This window comes from Heloderma suspectum, chromosome 2 (assembly GCF_057233095.1).
Source record: "Heloderma suspectum isolate Gila_16-S chromosome 2, 16-S_ref, whole genome shotgun sequence".
In the NCBI taxonomy this organism is placed as follows: Eukaryota; Metazoa; Chordata; class Lepidosauria; order Squamata; family Helodermatidae; genus Heloderma; species Heloderma suspectum.
The window spans coordinates 212,517,952-212,532,425 of NC_139459.1; the positions used below are offsets into that span (position 1 = coordinate 212,517,952).

At 44.6% G+C, this 14,474-nt stretch overlaps 1 protein-coding gene across 11 annotated transcripts in view; it reads right to left on the reverse strand.

Moving 5' to 3' along the window:
- Positions 1-1,697: 1,697 nt before the first annotated feature.
- The window catches only part of RPTOR (regulatory associated protein of MTOR complex 1), a 493,211-nt gene continuing 480,434 nt past the window's right edge, over positions 1,698-14,474 (reverse strand). For 10 of the 11 annotated variants that reach the window (XM_084837711.1, XM_084837700.1, XM_084837701.1 and 7 more), the window contains 2 exons: positions 6,440-6,523; positions 1,698-1,785 (listed from right to left, as the gene is read on the reverse strand). Coding sequence is in view for 1 of the 11 variants with exons in the window: in XM_084837699.1 (XP_084693825.1) it covers positions 1,732-1,785 (54 nt within the window). In the remaining 10 variants the exon portion in view is untranslated. The remainder of the gene's footprint in view (positions 1,786-6,439; positions 6,524-14,474) is intronic. The other variant, XM_084837699.1, reaches the window with a different exon arrangement.

The window sequence follows — 14,474 nt, forward strand, 5'->3', positions numbered from 1 at the left end:
CAGCAACCTTGGTCTCCCGGAGAGGGGGTCTGGTGAAGACCAAGGACTCTCGGTAGATAACAGCCACTCCCCCTCCCTGATCCCCAGCCCTCGGCTGCTGTGCATACGAAAATCCGGCTGGACACATGGCTGCAAGGGTTGGAGCAGCAGCCTCGGCCAGCCAGGTCTCTGTAATACATGCCAGGTCTGCACCCTCATCCAGGATCATGTCATGGATGAGGGAGGTTTTCTGGGTAACAGACCTGGCATTGCAGAGCAGCAAACGAAGGCCAGAAGATGGGGTCACGCCTCCCCCAGCCATCCTTTGGCTCTGGACAGGCCCGGAGCAGGGGACAGATACTACACATCTCTCCCTTGTTCCCCTTACCTGGCATGGCCTGCCCCTAGCGCTCCGCCAGCGCCTGCCGCCCAGCCTCGGTATGTTCTGGCCCCCAACACTCCCCCCACTGCCTCCCTCAGGTGGACACATGCCCCCTCGCCCCCGCCTATCAGGCAGGCTACCCACCCCTAAAAACACAACAAAATCCCCCCCAACAAAATAAAACAAACAAACAAAACAATTAAAATCCCCTTAAAAATGCCAGGCAGGAGTCCACAGGGAAGGCCTGGTGGTGGCGGTGGTGGCGGCGGCGGCAGCAGCAGCAGGCCCAGCAGCAGCAGCAGCAGCAGCAAGCACGCCTCTTCCCCGGTGGTGGTGGTGGCCTCTCCTGCAGGCCCTGGCTCTCCCAGGCCACCTCAGCCAGCCAGCTTATGTAGCCCCTCCAGGGAGGGGCAGGTGGAGCAGCACAGCTGGCTCGGTACCTGGGGGCCTGGTCCTGCAGGGACTGGCGGTCTGCCAGGCAGAAGTCCACAGGGAAGGCCTGGTGGTGGTGGCAGCGGCGGCGGCAGCAGGCCCAGCGGCGGCGGCAGCAGGCCCAGCGGCGGCGGCAGCAGGCCCAGCGGCGGCAAGCACGCCTCTTCCCCAGTGGTGGTGGTGGTGGTGGTGGCGGCTTCTCCTGCAGGTCCTGGCTGTCCCAGGCCACCTCAGCCAGCCAGCTTATGTAGCCCCTCCAGAGAGGGGCAGGCGGAGCAGCACAGCTGGCTCTGTACCTGGGGGCCTGGTCCTGCAGGGACTGGCGGTCTGCCAGGCAGAAGTCCACAGGGAAGGCCTGGTGGTGGTGGCAGCGGCAGCAGCAGCAGGCCCAGCAGCAGCAAGCACGCCTCTTCCCCAGTGGTGGTGGTGGTGGTGGTGGCTTCTCCTGCAGGCCCTGGCTCTTGTGCCTGCATATATATGCATATGAGTGATGGTTCCATTCCCCGCTCCCTTTCCTAGTTCCTTGGTAACTTGATTCCAGGGCCAGGGCCTGACAGTCTCTTGGCCCTGAGAGTTTTGATTCTTGCTGTTCTATTATGTCCCATTTTTGTGCCTTTAAAAACAATCCTGCCGCTTTGTATGTAGTGTCAGTGCAATATGCTTTAGATGTGATTGGAAGTATTACCAGGTTATACTTAATACTCCCATTTAAAAATAAACAAAAATCCTCTAAAATGGTCTATAAACTTGGAAATTGGTCCAGATTGGCCTCTCTTTCAAAAATGTTAGAAGTGTCCCCTTCCTGTGCATTATAATGTACATATTTGCTCCATATTTGCTATGCAGAAATCATAGACTCTTTCTCCCACTAGGTGGCAAAATAAACTCATTGTCTAACCTTCAATACTACATCTCAGAAAGTGGAGTTTACTGCAGTGCTATTCATGGCAAAGTATAGATCTTCTGAGTCCGTTGGACAAGAAACAGCATATCTGCAAACATATAAACAAAACAATTGTAAATTTTCATAAAGGAATACAATGAAGTATATCAAAATGGTATCCCCAGAATGGTGCATAGATCTGTGAATATTTATTATATTGGCTGGTCTGGAACAGAAATTCATTTATATTGATTTAAAGCTTTTCCCACTTGATATCCTGATGAAGTTGAGACAATGACTGAACTCAAGAAGTCAATGCTAACCTCGGAAACTATTTGGGGCTAAACATATCTGGAGTTGTGCATATCTCACAATTCTGTATAAGTGCAGAAAAAGAAACTCATATGGATTTTGGTACTGTAGTCAATGTCTAGAATTCTCATGGAAAAAACAAAAACCCAAGTTACTAGTCCTCATAGGTAATGATGACAGGATTGTATGTAAGCAGGCAATGGCTAATGAAACCTCCAAAGCCAAAGGGGGCTGATTTTCAGCAGTCAGGAAAAAGGGATTTCATACCATGCATAACTCTTTGGCCCTCCCCGTGAAGTAAAAGAAATTATGGGAAGCATGTTGATATTCAGATATGCTTAATTATACAGGCTGTGCAGAAATTGTGTTACCCTGGTGAATAGCTTTGACTTTTTGAGGAGACATAGGCCTAACAATGCTATGCACTTGGAGGAAAATATTATTCAATGCTATTAACATTACTACTATCCTACAAGCTCCAACTGATGTGCTTTAGGAGGAGTGTTAGAAGAAGTATGACCCTTCCTATGGGTAGGGAAACTGAGGGCTCCAGCCATGTTTACATCTAATGGGAAGACTACTGATTATTTATGCTGACAGATGCAGATGCTTCAACTGTTGAGAGAAGATATTAAACAGGGCCACGGGTAGGTTCTTGTGCATTTGTTTTAGACAGAGCTAATTCCTCTCACTCCTGTCTCCATGGTGGAAATAAGTAGTAATGCAAAGGATAGCCAATATCTCCCCTGCCCCCGGCAGCCATGGTGCTATAGTGTGGTCTGTCCCTCTGTGTTACAAAACAGTGCTTGCAGCACATTACATACAATATATTCTAGAGCAAGCAGAGGTGAAACATCTCATACATATAAACAACCAATGCAGAGATTTCCAGGCTGCAAGATATGATTGTGCAACTGGGAAATTAGCTTGAGATTGCAGCTGACACAGCTGTGTGGTTATGGCTCAGCAAGTCCTTTATTTCACAAGTCACAGATCTCTGCTCTGGGCAAGAACTTTGCTCCAAAGACATGGACGTGTGACTTCCATGTGCATTCTCTTAGCACACACTGTTCTAAGCCTGGCAGCCCAGTTCAGTTTCTCTGTTTCCAGCAATAGTGACATCTAGCTCATCTGACGGGATTAGGAAACAGTTCAAGGTGCACGAAAACTGTCAATTTATTTTTGGCCCAAATCATAATATAAACTTTTGAAAGAACAATCCTAAATGCTTTTACTTTATTGATAATCCAAGGTTTTGATTTTCGGTGTTAGAATGCTAAGTTCTATTGTTGTGCCAATAGTGCACAACATGCATCCCATCTATAATATTGTATGGAAAGCTTGTGTGTGTGTGTGTGTGTGAGAGAGAGAGAGAGAGAGAGAGAGAGAACACGAACTGGAAGCTGCCAATTTGGTTGGGATGAAGACCTCAAACCAGGCTCTAGGGACAATCAGAGCTTTGTGGAACAGACTGAGGACTGAGGCAAGGTCCTGGGAGGCAGGGAAGCCAAGATGTAGGGAGATGAGAGGCAAGGTGGGTGGAGGAAAGGTGCAATGGACTGAGAAGCAGGAAGGGAAGGTGAAGGAGGGAGCTTGAGAAAAAGAGCAGAGATGTCAATGAACTGGAGTGACAAATGACTAATAAGAAATAGAACTCTGATTAAATGTTACTACACTTGAGGTGTGGCAAGGCTGTATGAAAAAGCTGGAAGTTGACTGCCCAAGAGACAAAGTAGTAAAGAAACTGGGACAAAGTGTTTTATTTATTATTTATTTAGAAGATTTATAATAATTATATTATTTATTACATTTCTATACTGCCCCATAGCTGAAGCTTTCTGGGCAGTTTACAAAGATTAGAAACACAATATGCAAAATTTAAAAACATAAAAATGTACAACAGACACAATATGCAGAGACAACATATATCCAAAAACAACTTTGAACGATCAACCAAACCAGGGCCAATTAAAATTCATCACATGCTGTCAAATGCGTGGGAAAAGAGAAAAGCCTTAACCTGGAGCTGAAAAGATAGCAGAGTTGGCAGGTGGGCCTCATCAGGGAGATTATTCCATAATTTGGGGGGGCACCACGAAGAAGTCCCTCTCCCTAGTTCTGGTTTTTTGAGCCTCCCTTGGAGTAGGCACCCAGAGGAGGACCTGAGATGTTGAGCGTAGTGTATGGGTAGGTTCAGGTCGGGAGAGCCTCTCTGTCAGGTATTGTGGTCCCAAGCTGTGTAAAGCTTTACAAGTTAAAGCCAGCACCTTGAATCAGGTTTGGAAATGTACAGGCAGCCAATGCAAGCGGGCCAGAGTAGGTCTTGTATGTTTGAACCTTCTGGTCTCCTTTATCAATCTGGTCTCCCCATTTTGCACGAGCTGCAGCTTCTGAACTGTCTTCAAAGGCAACCCCACATAGAGTGCATTGCAGTAATCTAACGTGGAGGTTACCAGAGCCTAGACAACTGAAGCTAGGTTATTCCTGTCCAGATAGGGGTGTAGCTGGGCTACCAACCGAAGTTGGTAGAAGGCACTCTGTGCCACTGAGGCCACCTGTGCCACAAGTGACCACGTAGGGTAAGCCACCATTTAGGGTAAACCTGCCCAAGGTGGTGTACAACAATACTTATAAGCCACATAACAGAATAAACCAATAATAAAAACAGAAGATCAAAATTAACAGTTAAAACCAAATAGCACAATATAGTCAGTAAAGTCCGAATTCAGTTATAGGCCAAAGTAAACAGGTGGGTCATCACAGCCTGCTTGAAGACCTGTAATGATGGGCAGTGGGCTGAAAAAAAACTGGGATCTGAGGAAACAGTGGTGGAGATAAGGATTTGAAGGAAGGAGGGAACAAGGAGAAAATAAGACTGGGACAAAACTTCACATGATGGGGCAAAAGACCGGCGGGGCTGTGAGGTGCTGGCAGGATAGAAGTCTGTGGAAAATGGAGGTTTGGAAGGATGGCCCAGCCCATGCATGCACATGGGTTTAAGGATAAGATGTCTGATGCCCATTCTGTACATGGCAGGCATCATTGTGACTCAGGCATAATTTGATGGAAGCCAAAAACTGTAAGTCCAAAAACATATTTTTGGGGATGTAGTGATGGCCACCGCTTTGGATGGCTTTAAAAGTGGATTGGACAGTTTCATGGAGGATAAAGCTATCAATGGCTACTAGTCCTGATGGCTAGATGCTATCTCCACTATCAGAGGTGTGTGCCTATGTACACCAGTTGCTGGGGAACATGGGCAGGTGGTGCTGTTGGACTCATGTCCTGCTTGTGGATTTCCCGTGGCAGCTGGTTGGCCACTGTGTGAACAGAATGGTGGAATAGATGGACCCTTGGTCTGATCCGGCAGGGCTCTTCTTATGTTCTTAAAAATGCACTTCAGAGCAGGATTGGACTTTGGGATTTTTGAGACTTGGCATTCTCATCCAAGTTTGGTATTGAGTATGGTGCTCGAATGGACTAAATCTGCACAAAAGTAGGTGAAGTGGGGGAAGTAATCAAGCCAGTTTTTGTCTCTTGCTTATACAAAGGTAAAGTTGGAAATCCGCTACTTTATCACAGTTATCCTACATGCTATTGCCAGGGCTAATGAAAGCTGTCATTAGCTGTTGATTACTCCCTGGCTGCCTGCCTGCCAATACATATCTTGCATGGCAAAGGGGTAATTGATTCTGCAGCTCATATACAGTGCCTGAGCAAATTAAAATTGAAATAACAGTCTATCAGTTTCTGCAAGTTAGACTGATAAGCCTCAGCAATTCATGGGTGTACATATGCTGGCCATCACATACATATGTGTGTCTGTTGTGCATGCATGTGTATATCTCATATATATATATATATATATATATATATATTTATGGGACATGATTGGATTAAAAACACTCAGCACCGCCTGATTTTGCTGGTAACAGATGTTGCTACTGCTTTTGTTCCTTATTGTTTCCAAATGCTTCATAAGAATACTTTGACGCAAAAGCTCTTTTCAGTTCTATCAAACTGCTGTATCAATACTGTGTTTTAGATATTCAGATATGCTACAGGAATTTCAAATGTCAGAAATGATCACATATGGCATGGGGAACCTGTGGCCTTCCAGATGTTTTTGTACTCCAAACCCCATCAGCCCCAGCCAGAATGTCCAGTGATCAGGGATGATGGGAGTTTCAGTCCACCAACATCAGCCATAGGTTCCCCACCTCTGGTGTACGGAATCCAAAGATCCACAAACTGGGACAGCAAAGGTCAGTTTCTCTTACGATTCAAAATTAATGTCGGAAAGAGTTATGTGAAAATTTTCATTATGTTAGCCCACATGTATACTTTCCCCACTGGTATCCTTCCATTTGCTGGTACTATTCTTCATTTCTCACCCTCCTTCAGATCCATTTCTGCCTCAATAACCCTGCTTGCTTTATTTATTTACTTACTGTATTTTTATTCCACTTTTCAGACAATTATTGTCTCCCAAAGCAGCTCACATCAATCAGAAAAAGAGACATCAGGCCTACAAACTAAAAAGAAACAACACACAAGGGAAGGGGAGTGGAGGAAAAAAGATGACGAAGATGGTTTTTTCAAGGCCAGAACAAAGTAGTAAGCTATAAGCAGCCATTGAAATGCACTTTGGGCCAGGCTGATCTTCCCCAGCTGGTGTTTTTGTTTCAGTGAGTCTTGTTGCTGCTTTATGTTGTTGCACTCTGTTTGGTACTGAGGTAGAAGAATAACTGCTTTTTGGTATACTGCATGCTGAAAGTCACGTAGGCAAAAGGACGGGGGCTGATTAACTTACTGGACATGAGTCACAATGCCTATCAGAGCTCTTACCTCTGGAAACTGGGAAAACTCCCTGTAAGGAAGTTCCCCCCCATGTTTACTTATTTGTATAAATACCAAAGTTGCCTCTTGTTCTGGGTTCCGTCCCGAAGGGCCATGTTGGTCACTCCTGACTGCACCACACCTTGGTGTCTTAAGCAGTAAACATCTGCTCAAACTTTTGAAGCGTTGTTCTTCAAGAGGAAAATTAGTTTTTCTCTAACAATACGGTCTGCTTTTTTTTCTCTAGGCGGGTTTGCAGTATCACAGAGGGAAAATAAGCCACAGTGGCTTATGTTACCTCCCTGTGCGTGCCATCTCATTAGCTTATTTAGCCTCGCCCAGCACAGTTTGTCATGATGTCTGAACCCAGTGAGGGTGACCGGTTGGAGTTGTTTACAAGCCACCCAGCATGGGTTTCAGGATGTTTTGTAAACCACCCTAGCTAGCCACCCTTGCTGGGTTTGGACATCATGGCAACCTGTTCCCGGAGTGTAATTATGCTAATTAGGAAGCTCTTGACTGTCATGTGTGGGGAGGATAAATAAGCCATCTTGGTTTATTTTCCATCTGTGATCGTGCAAACCCGGTCTCTTTCTCTCCCTTCTGCCTGCCCAACAGCTCTGCTCAGCCAATGGCAGCCAAAGCAGAAATCTTCACAGTTTTAGCCTAACAATATATAGAAAGCTGTGGGGTACACTGAAGGCAATTGCTACTAGCAGGACATGGCTGGTGCCAAAGGGAGAAACAATATATATCTATTTGCCCATTAGCAGGTTCAAGTAAAATTAATAAGGACAGGAAGCACCAGACTTATTAGATTGCAGCCTTCTAAAGAAAGGGCGTAATTGGCCATTCCTTCAGATCTTGCCTGAAAGCCAAGAGCAAATGTGAAGTGTTAACACCTTGATTTCCCACTAAGAGACCTGTGACTGGAGCCAGAATCAGATTTGGGCAAGGGTTATGTCTCTTAATTCTATTTGTCTTTTTACCTTGGGAAAAGCCATCCAAGAATTGTTGACACATGAGAGCCAGAAAGTAGGTCAACAAGAGAGTCTGTCAGGTCAACATCAAGTGAAAAATATCTATGCTGCTTGCATTACAATGGCACTTGCTACTATGACATTTAGCTGTTTGGAGAGCCATTCTGTTGGGCTGTGCAGCTTGCATTTCATCCTGTCTGAGCCAAATGAACAAAGCAGATTTGGAACTTGCAAGAAATTATTGTGGTCAGAGCGACTGGTGTTGGAGAAAAACGAGATAATGGTGTTGCATGGACTGAAGCGAAGGACAGTACTCAAAACTAGCTAGTAATGGTGGGTAGACCACAAGCTGTTTGAGCCTTCAAAACAGGGGTGGGCAACATTGTGTTATAGGCCAAATCTTGAAAGCCTAGTGTACACTTACCCCTTTCTCCCTTATCCCCCTGAATTTTTGGGGGTGTGTGTGTGTGTGTACACCCCCCCCCCGTTTTGATTAATTAATTTCAGACATAGTTTAAGTATTATTACACAATTTGTTGCTGGTTATAACTGTCTATGTCATATATCACAGGTGGGCATCTTGTGGCCCTCCTGCAAATCCCATCATTCCTCACTATTGGCCATCCTGGCAAGGGCTGATGGGAGTTGCAGTCCAACAACCATCTTGAAGGCCACAGGTTGCCACCCATGGTGTAAACTCTGGCCGACTAGGAATTCCATTAGCACAACATTTTATAGAACTTTCCTTGTTTGGTGACTGTGGCAGCAATCCCATGCACACTTACTGGGGAATTAGCCCGATTGAACACAATGGAACTTTCTCCTGAGTAAGTATACATAGGATTGTAGAGTGCGCACGCGTGTGTGTGAGAGAGAGACAGAGAGGGAAATCTACTTTAGCTCAGAACTTGGTGGCAACTGACTTAACTCGTGGAAGAGAAGTAATGGTGATATTTTCTTCTATAAACTTTACAAATGTTGTGAACAGGAGAATGCCATAAAGGAACTTTAATTCAACTGTACAATGAGGATACAAAACGGCTTCTGCTGTAGGTTTCTATTCCTTGTTTGTTTATGCCATTTATGAGTTGCCTTATAGCCAAAGCTCTGAGGGTGAAGTACATACTAAAAACAACCATCACATCAGTGATAAAGCCAATAGTAAAACACATTTAAGAGAGCAATCCTGTGCCCCCTTGACAGTGTCTGGGGGACATAGGATATTTCGGTCTCCTGGCTCTGAGCTTGGAGACAGGAAACAGTGCTCCCCACCCCCTCGCAGCCAGCACGGAAAGAATTGTGCTGGCTGCTGCTATGAGTTCGTAAACTATGAGCTTGCAAAAGGGGGCTTCCTGGCAGGAGGGGAGGAGACTGGGCACGTGGGGTTACAAGGTATCCCCAGCTGTCCCCAGCCTCCTTCCCTCCCCATCCCTAAAGCCTCCACTCTAGCTCCCCTCCCTAAAGCCACCTGTCTAGCTAAAATGCAGAGCAGGAAGCACAACATGCCTCCTCCTCTGCATTGGATACTCGTAAGCCTCTGAACTCGGAGACTTATGAGTACCCAGGGCGCATCCTATAGGATTGCACCCTGAAAGTATTGTTTTAAACAACAAAAATTCAGCATTTAAAAGAGATAAATAACTGAGCAGCGAAAACTTAGAGAATATTATTTTAAAATGCAGCGTTAAACATATTAAAAATTAAGAGTTAAGAATACTTTTTAAAGGCCTGGGAGAACAAAAATGTCTTCACCTGGCACCGAAAAATCAAGAAGAAGGGACCAGGCAGACCTTTCTAGGAAGGGCATTTCACAATTTGGGCATTGAGGGAGAATGTTCAGCTGTTTTCTCACTGCAACTACTCATGAAACACTTTGGATTGTACTTTAATGCATGGTACTGGGCATGTTCTTGGTTGGGGAAAACTAGGAATATGGAGACGCTGCTGAGCAGGAGAAACAACATTATAATGAAATAGTTCCATCTCCATGCTCAGTGAAAGGGGAGAAAGTGTGTCTTATGGGTGCAGAGTCCATAAAATATGGTTCAGCATAGGCCACCTTCTTGTTTTGCTTTTCCTTTGGAGTGACCTTGTTTCTCCCTTTCATTTACTTTTCCCACTAAGACAGCATTTGTCAGACTTGGTCATCTCTCACAGCATATTCTTACCCACTGCAACCTATTTCTTTCCCAGCACTTACAAGACTGTCATGGCTGGAAGTACATGCTTTAATTTCTTCCAGTATTGATTCATTCATCCCTATGAGTAGAGTAAGGGATTTTCAGTAAATGGCCTAATAACAATGAAATTCAAAATGCTGAAATCCTTCCTCCAGTGTCTTGTGTCTGTAGACCATGTTTACTTGTAAAAAATATTCATACCCAGGAAGCCGAACAAAAATCAGGCCAGTTTGCTCGTTTTTACAGACTTCTTGTTTTGAAATGCAGCATAGCTGATAGATACCAAGGGGAAAGAGGATGTTGTTTCTGTCAGAGATATTATGGATTCTGACATCTTATGAGAATGCATCATTCATCAAGAGAGATGCTCAACCTCAACTAATGCTCAACTAAGACTTGGCAGAAAGTATGGGTTACAATTAGCGATGTACAAACTGATCCAAACATAATTTCCTTACCAAGTTACGAATCCAATATTTTAGGTTTGGATGAAAGTTCTGTTGTTATAAAATTTTGAAATAATAATGAATTTAAACTTACAGCAAGGGCTTAAAACATTTTCTTCTTTATTCTTTTTATTGATATAAGCCTCTCCTAGAGGCTAGGACGTGCAGTCCCTGCTGCACGCTTTCAAAATGGAGCCAGAATTGTGCCTAGAAACGGTGCTTCATGATCACGTAACATTGTTTCCAGGGGTTGCACAGAAAGTAATGTCCCACACATTACTGTAAGTTTACTACAACACCCCCCCCCCCATCCCCTGGACCCACAACCATACAGATCACGCAGGGCAGGTGCAGTTATAAATAACTGAGTTTGAATTATGAAAAAAATTAAAGTTAATTGGATCATGTCAGGGCTCATGATACATTCAACAATTATGAACTTGCCAGGATTGACTTATGAATGGACTACTTTTGAGTTTTGGCATCATCATTAGTTACAATGGAAAGATCCATGTTTGTGCAGTCTAATAAACTTCCAGGAGAAAACTGATCATAATAACCACTACCTGGCTCCTTCTGGCTTTGCATGACAGCTAATTGAGAAAATGAAGTGAATTAATTAAAGCAGAAAACATGCAGGGACCCAGTTGAGCTCCTTAGTCAAGAGAAATTGATTTAGGAAATTTTAATCAATTTCTGACTGTCTGGGAGAAATATAAATTAAAAGAATGCCAAAGTGATTTCCCTGGGACAGTCAGCCACTAGAGTAATAGATTTGTGGAATGGGCAATCTGGGAGTTTTATTTAGGCAGACTCCACAATACTCATGTTGCTGAGTGCTCAAAAAATACTCCCTTTTGATCGGGATGGTGCTACTGGTTTGGACTGAGGCCATCCACACACCCAGGGGAAGGGAGCCAATAGTTAGCACCAGATTTGTCTCCCTGCTCCTTTTCTGCATTATATCATTGCATGTGACAGCTGTCAAAGCTGGGAGTTTTCTCAGGGTGCAAATCAGTCCTTTAAGTCCTTTGGCTCCTTGAGATTCTCACTGATAAGAGGGACTCTCAACAATCGCTGCTAACAGAGAAGCAACTACCTATGATTTAACCCTCACACCACAGTCTGCTGAGGCTTCTTAGCTGTGATTACTCATGCTTTGACGCTAACTCTCTGCCTGTGTTTCCAGTCCAGAATTTTCCAAAGTTTTCCTATGTAGGGCATATTTCGTTCCTGCTACTAATAGTAGAGGCACACTTCAATCTTGTGTTCAAAGAGATATGCATGCATATTTTCTCCATCATCTCCCAGAGCAGGCAGGCATCTTCCTTGCAACTACAGGATAGCTCAGTGCTAAAATTATTAAGTTGTGGGGGGAGCAGAGGAAGTGAGCCTGGCTTCCCTAGGTCCTGTTTTAGAAGACTACAGTAGGGCCATTATTTGGCAGGTTAAAATTGGGAGGAGTCAAGGGATGAGGTTTGTGGATTTCATTGTGGATTATCACACCTTTCCTCCAAGGAGTTCAGTGTAGGATATACCTTCTTCCATCTTATTTTCATAGCAATCCCATAAGTCACCTCTGGCTGAGAAAGTGTAACTAGCCCTAGGACACCCAGTGAGCTTTGTGGCCAAGTGGAAATTTGAACCTACATTTTTCTTGTCCTAATCCAAAACTATAACCACTATACCACCCTGGCTCCCAAAGGATAGTTGAGTTAGTATTGCTTCATGACCCAGCCAGGCAGGATTCAGGGACAGGATCATGTTTTCTGGACAATGGTGGTTCTGAAAGCCCTCTGTGTCTATCAGTTTTTGTGCAATCTGTGTCAGGGAATCCTGGTGCAATCCTTAGGTTGATAGGATATTGGCAGAAGGGAAGGAAAAGCCAATACTGCCCGGGTCCTCCCTGCTCCAAGAGTCACAGAGCGGTGGATGCCTCCTTTTTCAAAGGCACACCTCAGTCTCTCCCGTAGCACACCTGTTTGCTCAGCATACAGTTTGGGAATTACTGTTCTAGTCTGTCTCCCTCTCCTTCACAGGCTTCACGCTGCAAGACTGAAGCCCCCCTCACTGGGTTCGCAGGACACGGCAAGCTGCGCCGGCAAGGGTAATTATGCAAATCCCCTTGGCGCATGCAGCAGGTGAAATAAGCCACTGTGGCTTATTTCCCCCACCATGTTCATGTGAACTGATCCACTGGGTGGTACAAGGTTAAGGGCTTGTTGCATTATTCAATGCACCCTCAACAAGAGGCTCTTTAGATCCTCTTCGCTTTCTGCCATTAGGGTTGTATCATCTGCGTATCTGAGGTTGTTGATCATTCTCCCGGCAATCTTAATTCCGACCTGTGATTCATCCAACCCGGCGTTTCTCATGATGTACTCTGCATATAAGTTAAATAAGCAGGGCGACAATATGCAGCCTTGTCGTACTCCTTTCCCAATTTTGAACCAATCGGTTGTTCCATGTCTGGTTCTTACTGTTGCTTCTTGACCCTCGTACAGGTTTCTCAGGAGACAGGTAAGGTGGTCTGGTACCCCCACTCTTTCAGAATTTGCCACAGTTTGTTGTGATCCACACAATCAAAGGCTTTAGTGTAGTCAATGAAGCAGAAATAGACATTTTTGTGGAATTCTCTTGCTTTCTCCATGATCCAGCAAATGTTGGCGATTTGATCTCTAGTTCCTCTGCCTCTTCGAAACCCAGCTTGTACTTCCGGTAGTTCTCGGTTCACATACTGCTGAAGCCTAGCTTGTAGGATTTTGAGCATCACCTTGCTGGCATGTGAAATGAGCGCAATTGTACGGTAGTTTGAACACTCTTTGGCGTTGCCCTTCTTTGGAATTGGAATGTAAACTGACCTTTTCCAGTCTTGTGGCCATTGTTGAGTGTTCCAAATTTGTTGGCATATTGAGTGCAGCACTTTAACAGCATCATCTTTTAGGATTTTAAATAGCTCCGCTGGAATACTGTCATCTCCGCTAGCTTTGTTGTTAGTAATGCTTCCTAAGGCCCACTTGACTTCACTCTCGAGGATGTCCGGCTCAAGTTCAGCACTGTCATGGCTATCAGGGACATTCAGATCTTTCCTGTATAGTTCTTCTGTGTATTCTTGCCACCTCTTCTTAATCTCATCTCATCTGCTTCTGTTAGGTCCCTGCCTTCTTTGTCCTTTATCATGCCCATCTTTGCACAAAACGTTCCCTTGAGATCTCCGATTTTCTTGAAGAGATCTCTAGTCTTTCCCATTCTGTTGTTTTCCTCCATTTCTTTGCATTGTTCATTTAAGAAGGCCTTCTTGTCTCTCCTTGCTATTCTCTGGAACTCGGCATTCAGTTGGATATATCTGCTTTTCACTTCCCTTCTTTCCTCAGCTACTTGTAAAGCCTCATCAGGCAGCCACTTGGCTTTCTTGCATTTCTTTTTCTTTGGGATGGATTGAGTTGCTGCCTCCTGAACAATGTTACGGACCTCCGTCCATAGTTCCTCAGGCGCTCTGTCTATCAGGTCTAATCCCTGAAATCTATTCCTCACCTTCACTGTATATTCATAAGGGATATGATTTAGGTCATACCTGAATGGTTTAGTGGTTTTCCCTACGTTCTTCAATTTAAGCTGAAATTTTGCAACAAGAAGCTCATGATCTGAGCCACAGTCAGCTCCGGGTCTTGTTTTTACTGACTGTATAGAGCTTCTCCATCTTTGGCTGCAAAGGACATAATCAATCTGATTTCGATATTGACCATCTGGTGATGTCCATGTGTAGAGTCGCCTCTGGTGCTGTTGGAAAAGAGTGTTTGCTATGATCAACGTGTTCTCTTGGCAAAACTCTATTAGCCTTTGTCCTGCTTCATTTTGTACACCAAGGCCATGCTTGCCTGTTAACCTGGTGATTTCTTGACTTCCTACTTTAGCATTCCAATCCCCTATGATGAAGAGGACATCTTTTTTTGGTGTTAGTTCTAGAAGGTGTTGTAGGTCTTCATAGAACCGATCAACCTCAGCTTCTTCGGCATCAGTGGTTGGGGCATAGACTTGAAT